This window comes from Oncorhynchus kisutch, linkage group LG11 (assembly GCF_002021735.2).
Source record: "Oncorhynchus kisutch isolate 150728-3 linkage group LG11, Okis_V2, whole genome shotgun sequence".
Classification (NCBI taxonomy): Eukaryota; Metazoa; Chordata; class Actinopteri; order Salmoniformes; family Salmonidae; genus Oncorhynchus; species Oncorhynchus kisutch.
Window position 1 is genome coordinate 85,982,479 of NC_034184.2, and position 14,348 is coordinate 85,996,826.

Here is a 14,348-nt window from a genome sequence, read left to right on the forward strand (position 1 = left end):
AGGGAATAGGGCCCTGGTCTAAAGTAGTGCTCTATATAGGGAATAGGGCCCTGGTCTAAAGTAGTGCACTATATAGGGAATAGGGCCCTGTGCTCTATATAGGGAATAGGGCCCTGGTCTAAAGTAGTGCACTATATAGGGAATAGGGCCCTGGTCTAAAGTAGTGCTCTATATAGGGAATAGGGCCCTGGTCTAAAGTAGTGCTCTATATAGGGAATAGGGCCCTGGTCTAAAGTAGTGCACTATATATGGAATAGGGCCTTGGTCAAAAAGTAGTGCTCTATATATGGAATAGGGCCCTGGTCTAAAGTAGTGCACTATATAGGGAATAGGGCCCTGTGCTCTATATAGGGAATAGGGCCCTGGTCTAAAGTAGTGCACTATATAGGGAATAGGGCCCTGGTCTAAAGTAGTGCTCTATATAGGGAATAGGGCCCTGGTCTAAAGTAGTGCTCTATATAGGGAATAGGGCCCTGGTCTAAAGTAGTGCTCTATATAGGGAATAGGGCCCTGGTCTATAGTAGCACATTATATAAGGAATAGGGCCCTGGTCTAAAGTAGCACATTATATAGGGAATAGGGCCCTGGTCTATAGTAGCACATTATATAAGGAATAGGGCCCTGGTCTAAAGTAGTGCTCTATATAGGGAATAGGGCCCTGGTCTAAAGTAGTGCTCTATGTAGGGAATAGGGCCCTGGTCTATAGTAGCACATTATATAAGGAATAGGGCCCTGGTCTAAAGTAGCACATTATATAAGGAATAGGGCCCTGGTCTAAAGTAGTGCTCTATATAGGGAATAGGGCCCTGGTCTAAAGTAGTGCTCTATGTAGGGAATAGGGCCCTGTGCTCTATATAGGGAATAGGGCCCTGGTCTAAAGTAGTGCACTATATAGGGAATAGGGCCCTGGTCTAAAGTAGTGCTCTATATAGGGAATAGGGCCCTGGTCTAAAGTAGTGCTCTATATAGGGAATAGGGCCCTGGTCTAAAGTAGTGCTCTATATAGGGAATAGGGCCCTGGTCTATAGTAGCACATTATATAAGGAATAGGGCCCTGGTCTAAAGTAGCACATTATATAGGGAATAGGGCCCTGGTCTATAGTAGCACATTATATAAGGAATAGGGCCCTGGTCTAAAGTAGTGCTCTATATAGGGAATAGGGCCCTGGTCTAAAGTAGTGCTCTATGTAGGGAATAGGGCCCTGGTCTATAGTAGCACATTATATAAGGAATAGGGCCCTGGTCTAAAGTAGCACATTATATAAGGAATAGGGCCCTGGTCTATAGTAGCACATTATATAAGGAATAGGGCCCTGGTCTATAGTAGCACATTATATAAGGAATAGGGCCCTGGTCTATAGTAGCACATTATATAAGGAATAGGGCCCTGGTCTATAGTAGCACATTATATAAGGAATAGGGCCCTGGTCTAAAGTAGTGCTCTATATAGGGAATAGGGCCCTGGTCTATAGTAGCACATTATATAAGGAATAGGGCCCTGGTCTAAAGTAGTGCTCTATATAGGGAATAGGGCCCTGGTCTATAGTAGCACATTATATAAGGAATAGGGCCCTGGTCTAAAGTAGTGCACTATATAAGGAATAGGGCCCTGGTCTAAAGTAGTGCACTATATAAGGAATAGGGCCCTGGTCTAAAGTAGTGCTCTATATAGATAATAGAGCCCTGGTCTATAGTAGCACATTATATAAGGAATAGGGCCCTGGTCTAAAGTAGTGCTCTATATAGGGAATAGGGCCCTGGTCTATAGTAGTGCTCTATATAAGGAATAGGGCCCTGGTCTAAAGTAGTGCACTATATATATGTAATGATCAATTAGCTAATCCAAGTTTATCATTTTAAAGGCTAACACAACGTGCCATTGGAACACAGGAGTGATGGTTGCTGATAATGTGGTTCTGTAGATATTCCATTTTTTTTTTTAAATCAGCTGTTTCCAGCTACAATAGTCATTGACAACATTAACAATGTCTACACCGTATTTCTGATCAATACGATGTTATTTTAATGGACAAAAAAAAATTCAAAAATATTTTCAAAAACAAGGACAAGTCTTAAGTGACCCCAAATTTTGAACAGTAGTATAAGTCACAGTATTGAATTACACTTTGCTATTACATAGCACCAACAAGCTTTTACACAGTTAGATTATATTTAAAACAACAAAAAGGTTTATATTTCCCTAAAATGTTTTATTTGTTCGGGCGGCATTGGCACTGCGTATGGGGTCACAGCCTTTAACTGTGACCTCTGCTCTCTGATTGGCTGATAGACAGGTTTTGTCAGGAGTCCAGTCTCCTGTTCTTCTTAATCTTCTTGATCTTCTCCTGCCTGACCGTCTCTCCCTCCAGAGAAGCGATCTCAGACAGCCTCTGGATGATTGAGGCTGACGGGGCTCCGCTTACCGGGTCTGGGTACGACTGGGCTGGAGGAGGAGCAGAGAGGAGAGTGGTATGTACACTCCAAAGACTCCTTCGTGGATTAGAGGGCTAAAATATTGAGCAGGTCATGTGTGATATGGGGAACACTGGACTAGAAACAAAACAGTGTCTGATCAAGCATCAGGATCTGACTGTCCTGGAGGGGGAACAGAGAGGACAGTCTAAAGAGGGAGGAACAGAGAGGACAGCCTATGAAGGAGGAGGAACAGAGAGGACAGCCTATGAAGGAGGAGGAACAGAGAGGACAGCCTATGAAGGAGGAGGAACAGAGAGGACAGCCTATGAAGGAGGAGGAACAGAGAGGACAGTCGAAAGGAGGAGGAACAGAGAGGACAGCCTATGAAGGAGGAGGAACAGAGAGGACAGCCTATGAAGGAGGAGGAACAGAGAGGACAGTCTAAAGGAGGAGGAACAGAGAGGACAGTCGAAAGGACAGGAGGACGAACAGAGAGGACAGTCGAAAGGACAGGAGGACGAACAGAGAGGACAGTCGAAAGGACAGGAGGACGAACAGAGAGGACAGTCGAAAGGGGGAGGAACAGAGAGGACAGTCTAAAGGACTGTAGGAGGAACAGAGAGGACAGTCTAAAGGACAGGAGGAGGAACAGAGAGGACAGTCGAAAGGAGGAGGAACAGAGAGGACAGCCTATGAAGGAGGAGGAACAGAGAGGACAGTCGAAAGGACTGTAGGAGGAACAGAGAGGACAGTCGAAAGGACAGGAGGAGGAACAGAGGACAGTCGAAAGGACAGGAGGAGGAACAGAGAGGACAGTCGAAAGGACTGTAGGAGGAACAGAGAGGACAGTCGAAAGGACTGTAGGAGGAACAGAGAGGACAGTCGAAAGGAGTGGGTTGGTATGAGGGACAGTAAGGATACCAAACTAAATAAAAACTAGAGTGAGAAAGTGTTAGGAAGCCACACACACTGACAGCTTCAGGGAAGCTAGAAAACAAATCACAAGTAAGAGCGCAAAACTCCAAAAGCATGCACAATAAAACAGATGGGGAATAACTGCCTGCTCCAGACAAACATGACTGATATGACCGATTGATAGGAAGGGCACTTGACCCCCCCCCACCTACACACACTCCACAAGGCCCCCCGCTTTTCTCAGTGGGAGAGCTAATCCAGAGGGGTGGACTGAGCCGAGCCCTGACAACAAAGACAACGAGCCAGACCTCCGGTGCGTTGTGTTTTGACGAGGGGTTCCGTCTGAGGAATAAAGCCGTGTTTGTTAGGTAGCTTTACGTCACTGTCATCATAAAGCACCTGAGGCCAGGTTGAACTGTGACGGACGAAACAGCCGTCTCCTGTGCAGCAGCCGGGGGAATGACAGGCTCTCATAAAATACACATAGGAGGAAGTACCGTAAACTTCATCTAGGAAAGGCCACATTAGTCCCAAATGGCACCCTGTTACCTATTTAGGGTACTACTTTTGGTCAAAAGTAGTGCCTTATATAGGAAATAGGGTTCAGTTTGGGACGGATTATGGAGGGCGCTGGGTTCATGAAAGGATACAGGTCTACAGTGTTTTCATAGAGGCCTCTTACTAAAAACGTTTCAGTATTTTAATAAGAGAGAGCGGTGTGTGGGAACAATGGCCACTGGTTACACAAGGTTTACATCTAGACTTGGTTTAACGGTAGACGAACCTGTATCGTTTTCCACGCAGGCATTTAAAAAGGCTGATAAAACCCTGAGGTAGTCATTATTGTGGGGACGATAGCCACTGGTTACACAAGGTTTACATCTAAACTTGGTTTTAATGGTTTAAACGGTAGACGAACCTGTATCGTTTTTCATCGCAGGAAATTAAAAAGGCTGATAAAAGATATCATAAATGAACCAAACCCTGAGGTAGTCATTATTGTGGGGACGATAGCCCTCACAATAGTATAGGCATTTATTGAAACGCAATGTTAAATTCAAATCGCCCTACAATACTGTGTAACTATGTACAGTAGAAGTCGGAAGTTTACATACACCTTAGCCAAATACATTTAAACTCAGTTTTTCACAATTCCTGACATTTAATCCTAGTAAAAAGTCCCTGTCTTAGGTCAGTATGGATCACCACTTTATTTTAAGAACGTGAAATGTCAGAATAATAGTACAGAGAGTTATTTCAGCTTTTATTTATTTCATCTTATTCCCAGTGGGTCAGAAGTTTACATGCACTCAAATAGCGTTTGGTAGCATTGCCTTTAAATTGTTCAACTTGGGTCTAACGTTTCGGGTAGCCTTCCACAAGCTTCCCACAATAATGTTGGGTGAATTTTGGTCCATTCCTCCTGACAGAGCTGGTGTGACTGAGTCAGGTTTGTAGGCCTCCTTGCTCGCACAAGCATTTTTAGTTCTGCCCAAAACTTTTCTATAGGATTGAGGTCGGGGCTTTGTGATGGCCACTCCAATACCTCGACTTTGCTGTCCTTAACCTCTCTAGGGTACGTGGGACGCAAACGCCCCACCTAACCAACATCCAGTGAAAGAGCAAGGTGCCAAATTCCAACAGAAATCTCATAATTAAAATTCCTCAAACATACAAGTATTATACACCATTTTAAAGATAAACTTGTTGTTAATCCCACCACAGTGTCCCATTTCAAAAAGGCTTTACGACAAAAGCGTACCATGCGATTATGTTAGGTCAGCGCCAAGTCACAGAAAAACACAGCCATTTTTCCAGCCAAAGAGAGGAGTCACAAAAAGCAGAAATAGAGATCAAATGAATCACTAACCTTTGATGATCTTCATCAGATGGCACTCATAGGACATAAAGTTCATAAAGTTCATATTTATATATAAAAAAAAATCTCAGTATACATTGCCGCGTTATGTTTTGCCTCCAAAACATCCGGTGAAAGTGCAGAGAGCCACGTCAATTTACAGAAATACTCATCATAAATGTTGATGAAAATACAACTGTTATGCATGGAATTAAAGATATACTTGTCCTTAATGCAACCGCTGTGTTCTGCAACCTCAGATTTAAAAAAAGCACACCATGGAATAATCTGAGTACAGCGCTCAGAGACCAAAACAAGCAATACAGATACCCGCCATGTTATGGAGTCAACAGAAGTCAGAAATAACATTATAAATATTCACTTACCTTTGATGATCTTCATCGGAATGCACTCCCAGGAATCCCAGTTCCACAATAACTGTTAGTTTTGTTCGATAAAGTCCATAATTTATGTCCAAATACCTCCTTTTTGTTCACTAATTTAGTACAGTAATCCAAATGCGCAGGCACTAGGTCCAGACAAAGTCAAAAGTTATATTACAGTTCATAGAAACATGTCAAACGATCTTTACGATGTTTTTATCATAAATCTTCAATAATGTTTCAACAGGAGAATTCCTTTGTCTTTAGAAATGAACGGAGCTAACTCTCACTGCCGCACGCGTGACTGAGCTCATGGCATTCTGGCAGACCCATGACTCAATCAGCTCTCATTCTCTCCCATTTCACAGTAGAAGCCTGAAACAAGGTTCTAAAGACTGTTGACATCTAGTGGAAGCCTTAGGAAGTATAATATGACCCCACAGACACTGTATATTGGATAGGCGAAGACTTGAAAACCTACAAAACTCAGATTTCCCACTTCCATGTTTTTGCCTGCCATATGAGTTCTGTTATACTCACAAACATCATTCAAACAGTTTTAGAAACTGCAGAGTGTTTTCTATACACATCTACTAATAATATGCATATCCTAGCATCTGGGCCTGAGTAGCAGGCAGTTTACTCTGGGAATGCTTTTCATTCGGAAGTGAAAATACTGCCCCCTACCCCAAAGAAGTTAAGCCACTTTGTCACAACTTTGGAAGTTTTCTTGGGGTCATTATCCATTTGGAAGACCCATTTGCGACCAAGCATTAACTTCCTGACTGATGTCTTGAGATTTTGCTTCAATATATACATATCATTTTCCTCTCTCTTGATTCCATCCATTTTGTGAAGTGCACCAATCCCTCCTGCAGCAAAGCACCCCAACAACATGATGCTGCCACCCCCGTGCTTCATGGTTGGGATGGTGTTCCTTAGCTTGCAAGCCTCTCCTTTTTTCCTCCAAACATAACAATGGTCATTATGGCCAAACAGTTCTATTTTTGTTTCCTCAGACCAGAGGACATTTCTCCAAAAAGTACAATCTTCATCCTTATGTGCAGTTGCAAACCGTAATCTGGCTTTTTTATGGTGGTTTTGGAGCAGTGGCTTCTTCCTTGCTGAGCAGCCTTTCAGGTTATGTCGATATAGGACTCGTTTTACTGTGGATATAGACATTTGTGTACCTGTTTCCTCCAGCATCTTCACAAGGTCCTTTGCTGTTGTTCTGGAATTGATTTGCACTTTTTGCACCAAAGTACGTTCATCTCTAGGAGACAGAACGCGTCTCCTTCCTGAGCGGTATGTCGGCTGAGTGGTCCCATGGTGTTTATACTTGCATACTATTGTTTGTTTGTACAGATGAATGTGGTATCTTCAGGCGTTTGGAAAATGCTCCCAAGGATGAACCAGACTTGTGAAGGTCTACAATTTTTTTCTGAGGTTTGGCTGATTTCTTTTGATTTTCCCATGATGTCAAGCAAAGAGGCACTGAGTTTGAAGGTTGGCCTTGACATACATCCACAGGTACACCTCCAATTGACTCAAATGATGTCAATTAGCCTATCAGAAGCTTCTAAAGCCATGACAACATTTTCTGGCATTTTCCAAGCTGTTTAAAACGACATCACGCCACACGTACCTCTAGGGGTACCATCCCCCCCTGCTCACCTGACACAGTGGCGCACAGAACGCAAAAATATTCTTATAAATATTTAACCTCCACACATTAACAAGTCCAATAGCTCAAATGAAAGATAAACACCTTGTTCATCTAGCCAGCGAGTCAGATTTCTAAAATGTTTTACGGCGAAAACATAGCACATATTTATGTCAAACCACCACCAAAAGATAGGCTAATTTACATTGCATCTATTGTTCCACAAATATGGCTATCACAAAAGCAGGATTAAAAGAAAAATAATTCACTAACCTTTTGAAAATCTTCATCAGATGACAGGAATAGGACATGTTATACAGTACATTTATGTTTTTTTCAATAATATGCTATTTCTATCCATAAATCACTGTTTACATTGAACGTCATGTTAAAAAAATGCTACTACAATGTCCGGAGAAATTATTTTAACTCTGCCAGATAACAGAAATACACATCATAAACGTTGACTAAATATACATGTTCTACATATAGTTAGAAAGATACACTTCTTCTTAATGCAACCGCTGTGTTACATTTATTTTTAACGTTACAGAATTCGTTCACTTGTCAATAATATGAGACGGCGCTCATAGATTAGCAATATGGCTCCGCTATTTCGGAGTCCACAGAAACACATAATAACCACATAAATATTCCCTTACCTTTGCCGTTGTTCGATCAGAAGTCGTGGAAGAAGTCATACTTACCAAAACCAGCGTTTGCCTTTCAAATGTGTGTCTTTGGGTTATCAAACGCGACTAATTTCGGTTGAAATGCACCCAAAATTCTATGGGTTGCGCATCAAAACTTCAAAATTACATATTATATGTCGACTAAACTGGTCAAACTAAGTTCAGAATCGAGCTAAAACATGTTATAAACATACATAAAAATCCTTAGCCCGAAAGGACAAGCCTATATCGTTTGGTGGATCTTGGAACGGAGAGAGAAAAATACCGAGGCGCGCACATATTGCGTGACCCGAGGGTTTCTTCCCGCCAAAGGGTGAGGGAGCGCGCGATCTTCACAATGAAGCGCCCCATTGAAAGAGGACATCGCGCTGAAGAGATAGGAACTGTTCCCAGATCTGTAGCTGGTTGGGAAGGGTGGGGGCGATGACGTCAAAGTTGGGCCAACTTTTCTGCTGACAGAAAGAGTTTGGAAGAATGGCTGCCCTGTGAGTTCTACTTTACATAGAGACATAATTTGAACGGTTTTAGAAGCTTTAGAGTGTTTTCTATTCAATAATATTTATTATATGCATATATTAGCAATTTGACAGATTTTTTGTCAGTTTACTATGGGCACGCATTCCTCCAAAGGTGGCAGTATTCTGCCATAGCCTTAACAGGTTTTAAAGGCACAGTCAACTTAGTGTATGTAAACTTCTGACCAACTGGAAGTGCAATACAGTGAATTATAAGTGAAATAATCTGTCTGTAAACAATTGTTGGAAAAATTACTTGTGTCATGCACAAAGTAGATGTCCTAACTGACTTGCCAAAACTATAGTTAGTTGTCAATAAATTGTAAATTTATTAAATAAATAATAAATAATCAAAAAATGAGTTTTAAATTACTCCAACGTAAATGTAACTACGTTAAATTCAAATCGCCCAACATATCATAACATCATAACATACTATCATATCATATCATAACATCATAACATACTATCATAACATCATAACATCATAACATACTATCATATCATATCATAACATACTATCATATCATATCATAACATACTATCATATCATAACATACTATCATATCATAACATACTATCATATCATAACATACTATCATATGATAACATACTATCATATCATAACATCATAACATACTATCATATCATCATAACATACCATCATATCATAACATACCATCATATCATATCATCATAACATACTATCATATCATACTATCATATCATAACATCATAACATACTATCACATCATCATAAGATACCATCATATCATAACATACCATCATATCATATCATCATAACATACTATCATATCATATCATAACATACTATCATATCATATCATCATAACATACTATCATATCATATCATCATAACATACTATCATATCATAACATCATAACATACTACCATATCATATCATCATAACATACTATCATATCATCATAACATACTATCATATCATAACATCATAACATACTATCATATAACATACTATCATATCATAACATCATAACATACTATCATATCATCATAACATACCATCATATCATAACATCATAACATACCATCATAACATACTATCATATCATAACATCATAACATACTATCATATCATCATAACATACCATCATATCATAACATCATAACATACCATCATAACATACTATCATATCATCATAACATACTATCATATCATCATAACATACTATCATATCATAACATACTATCATATCATATCATACTATCATATCATATCATATCATAACATACTATCATATTGAATATGACACCAATGTTGAGGAAAATTCTCAAATGAAGGTACTGCTAAAGTGGATTTTATCATCAGACAATTGTTTTGCCCAAACCTAGCTCAAATTCTAGACGTCGAATGAAAACAAGGCTACAGCATCCGTAAGATATGACAATTATACTTTGGATCAATTTGGACTGAATAGGCTTGTAGGTGCAACAGCTTTTATTAGTATAATTGAATCGCTCTCGTTCAGTTCCGTCCGTTAAGAACTAACGATGTGCTACCTTTTGGTAGCATCAATGACCAATGCTAACTGACAATGGAGATAGAAATTCATTTCATAATTTCTGTTGACGTTATTTATTTGAGGCACAGTTTAAAAAAATATATTTGATCAAATAAAAGTCAACATATCAGTCAGGATGAGAATGACACTTTGAACGAGCATCACCTGCGTGTGTTTGAGATGAGTGGGCTATCGACAGTCGGACATTGCAGGTAGCAGGTAGGCCTATAAAACATGATAGAGAACAGAATAATAACTAGCCAATTCAAAAAAAATATTGTCCCCTCTGGTTAACGGTTTAGCTTTTACTAGGTCTATTGTACGTTTTTTACTATTGTAGAGTTACCATCTTTATTGCAAAAAATAAATACAAATACACACAACTATAAGCTACATATTCATTTGACAAAAGATAATAAACTGGAATACAGTAAATGATAAAACAGGATCATGCAAAACAAGTGTTTCTGAGCGTGACACAGGTCATCAGGATGCAGACAGGCTCTTTAGACCTTCAGAAAATATTCCTACACATTTTGCTGTGTTACAGCCTGAATTCCAATTCAATAGATGTTTTCCCCTCCCCCACCCCCCCACCTACACACAATACCACATAATAACAAAGTGAAAAACATTATTTTTAAATATTTTTTTTTGCAAATGTAATATAGAAATCTCATTTACATACAGTAAGTATTCACACCACTTTGCTATGACAGTCCAAATTACCCTTTGATCATCCTTGAGATGACTTGATTGGAGTTCACCTGTGGCCAATTCAGTTGATTGGACATGATTTGGAAAGAAACACCTGTCTATATAAAGGTGCCACAGTCGACATGTCAGAGCAGGAACTAAACCATAGATAGAATTGTGATGAGGTGAATAAAACTATTTCTAGAGTGTTGAATGTTTCCAAGAGCACAGCCATAATTAGGGGAAATGGAGAAAAAAAACATTAAACTACACAGACTACTTAGAGCTTGATGTCCGACCGAACTGAGCAACCGGGCCAGAAGGATCTATCCATGATGACTCAAAGCTGATACAGACATATCCAAGACGACTCAAAGCTGATACAGACATATCCATGATGACTCAAAGCTGATACAGACATATCCATGATGACTCAAAGCTGATACAGACATATCCAAGAGGACTCAAAGCTGATACAGACATATCCAAGAGGACTCAAAGCTGATACAGACATATCCAAGAGGACTCAAAGCTGATACAGACATATCCAAGAGGACTCAAAGCTGATACAGACATATCCAAGAGGACTCAAAGATGATACAGACATATCCAAGAGGACTCAAAGCTGATACAGACATATCCAAGAGGACTCAAAGCTGATACAGACATATCCAAGAGGACTCAAAGCTGATACAGACATATCCAAGAGGACTCAAAGCTGATACAGACATATCCAAAACGACTCAAAGCTGATACAGACATATCCAAGAGGACTCAAAGCTGATACAGACATATCCAAGAGGACTCAAAGTTGATACAGACATATCCAAGACGACTCAAAGCTGATAGACATATCCAAGAAGACTCAAAGCTGATACAGACATATCCAAGAGGACTCAAAGCTGATACAGACATATCCAAGAAGACTCAAAGCTGATACAGACATATCCAAGAGGACTCAAAGCTGATACAGACGTCATCCATGATGACTCAAAGTTGTAATCATCACCAAAAGGTGCTTCTAACTAAGTATTGACTCCGGGGAGTGAAACCTTATTTAAAATGAGGTCTTGCTGTATTTAATACATTTGATGAAAATATAAAACAAACATGTTTTCAATGTGTCCTTATGGAGTACATGGGTGAGAAATGGTTGATTTTATTTCATCCATTTTTTTTGTTTAATAACAAAATGATCTAACAACAAAATGTGTAAAGGTCAAGAGGTATGAATACTTCCTGTATACTTCCTGTATACTACACACAATCAGGTTTTATGTTGGGCACCGACTGACCCCAAAAATATTTTATGATATATACTGATTTAAAACCTTTATATTTAGCAGTACAAGGAAATACACCACATAACGACAAGACAAAACAGTTCGCTCAATCAAGCATGGTGATCTTGTAGGTTTAAAAGCAAAAGCTTGTTTTCATATAATACAAAAACGCTTGAAAACAGTGGAATGGGATTAGTGTGGTGAGTGAAGAATCCAATACTTTAACTTTTATGCAGTACTAATAACATTATTGTGGAAGAACCTCTTAGCGAGTATGAAATAGGATTACAACCTTCTCAAACAGCCTAAGAAACCTGCATACACATTGAAGTACAATAGACAAACATAGCTACTGTAGTAGGACAAAGACATGTGCTGGAAAACCTTGGTATATAGCATGGGTGAAATAAGCATTGTGGTGCTCATGCGAATTCACTTTCTTTGTCCGCTTCAGACCAATACCGACTTCTCACTTAATACTTCGTTTTTAAGATTTGAATTATACTTACATTTCTGATTAGCTCCTATTGTGAAAAGACTGCAGGTTCTGTTATTTACTCTTGGTCTGAGAACAGAATGAGCAAGAAGACAAGTTACCACCAAAACTTGTGATGTCATGCTACATATGGTACTAGCATACTCTATATAGTGTAGATATGCATCCCAAATGGCAACCTATTCAACTCTTACCCTACGAAGACCAGAAGGTTTTCTGTTCTAACTGATAATTACACCCACCTGATGTCCCAGGTTTAAATCAGTCCCTGATTAGAGGGGAATCACCCACCTGGTGTCCCAGGTCTAAATCAGTCCCTGATTAGAGGGGAATCACCCACCTGGTGTCCCAGGTCTAAATCAGTCCCTGATTAGAGGGGGAACAGTGGAACTGGCTTCGAGGTCCTGATTTGAGTAGGAGGGCCCTATATCGTGCAGCACATTTCACCAATACCCTATGGAGTGCCGTTTGACCCCATGGGCCTTTAAGTGTTCATACCCTTTGACTCATTCCACGTCTTGTTGTATTACAGCCTGAATTCAAAATGGATTAAAAAAACATTAATTTTTTTTAAATGTCATCCATCTACACACAATACCACATAATGACAGTGAAAAATGTTTAGAAATGTTTGCAAATGTATTGACTTTTTAAAGGGGACTTTTAAACATTGGCCTCAGAGACTGAAAAACAGCTTCTATCTCAAGGCCATCAGACTGTTTAACAGTCTGATGGAGATAGAAGCTGTTTAACAGTCTGATGGCCTTGAGATAGAAGCTGTTTAACAGTCTGAGGGCCTTGAGATAGAAGCTGTTTAACAGTCTGATGGCCTTGAGATAGAAGCTGTTTAACAGTCTGAGGGCCTTGAGATAGAAGCTGTTTAACAGTCTGATGGCCTTGAGATAGAAGCTGTTTAACAGTCTGATGGAGATAGAAGCTGTTTAACAGCTTCTATCTCAAGGCCCTCAGACTGTTAAACAGCTTCTATCTCAAGGCCCTCAGACTGTTAAACAGCTTCTATCTCAAGGCCATCAGACTGTTAAACAGCTTCTATCTCAAGGCCATCAGACTGTTAAACAGCTTCTATCTCAAGGCCATCAGACTGTTAAACAGCTTCTATCTCAAGGCCATCAGACTGTTAAACAGCTTCTATCTCAAGGCCATCAGACTGTTAAACAGCTTCTATCTCAAGGCCATCAGACTGTTAAACAGCTTCTATCTCAAGGCCATCAGACTGTTAAACAGCTTCTATCTCAAGGCCATCAGACTGTTAAACAGCTTCTATCTCAAGGCCATCAGACTGTTAAACAGCTTCTATCTCAAGGCCATCAGACTGTTAAACAGCTTCTATCTCAAGGCCATCAGACTGTTAAACAGCTTCTATCTCAAGGCCATCAGACTGTTAAACAGCTTCTATCTCAAGGCCATCAGACTGTTAAACAGCTTCTATCTCAAGGCCATCAGACTGTTAAACAGCTTCTATCTCAAGGCCATCAGACTGTTAAACAGCTTCTATCTCAAGGCCATCAGACTGTTAAACAGCTTCTATCTCAAGGCCATCAGACTGTTAAACAGCTTCTATCTCAAGGCCATCAGACTGTTAAACAGCTTCTATCTCAAGGCCATCAGACTGTTAAACAGCTTCTATCTCAAGGCCATCAGACTGTTAAACAGCTTCTATCTCAAGGCCATCAGACTGTTAAACAGCTTCTATCTCAAGGCCATCAGACTGTTAAACAGCTTCTATCTCAAGGCCATCAGACTGTTAAACAGCTTCTATCTCAAGGCCCTCAGACTGTTAAACAGCTTCTATCTCAAGGCCATCAGACTGTTAAACAGCTTCTATCTCAAGGCCATCAGACTGTTAAACAGCTTCTATCTCAAGGC

General features: G+C 39.9%; 1 protein-coding gene across 2 annotated transcripts in view; it reads right to left on the reverse strand.

The window, feature by feature from the left end:
* Window positions 1–2,013: 2,013 nt before the first annotated feature.
* lg11h8orf89 (linkage group 11 C8orf89 homolog) overlaps window positions 2,014–14,348 on the reverse strand; it is a 34,504-nt gene continuing 22,169 nt past the window's right edge. The window contains exons 6-8 of one of the 2 annotated variants that reach the window (XM_020475912.2): window positions 12,475–12,530; window positions 10,152–10,211; window positions 2,014–2,443 (exon numbers count right to left, since the gene is read on the reverse strand). In XM_020475912.2, coding sequence (XP_020331501.1) covers window positions 2,301–2,443; window positions 10,152–10,211; window positions 12,475–12,530 — 259 coding nt within the window. In that variant the 3' untranslated portion in view covers window positions 2,014–2,300. The remainder of the gene's footprint in view (window positions 2,444–10,151; window positions 10,212–12,474; window positions 12,531–14,348) is intronic. The other variant, XM_020475913.2, reaches the window with a different exon arrangement.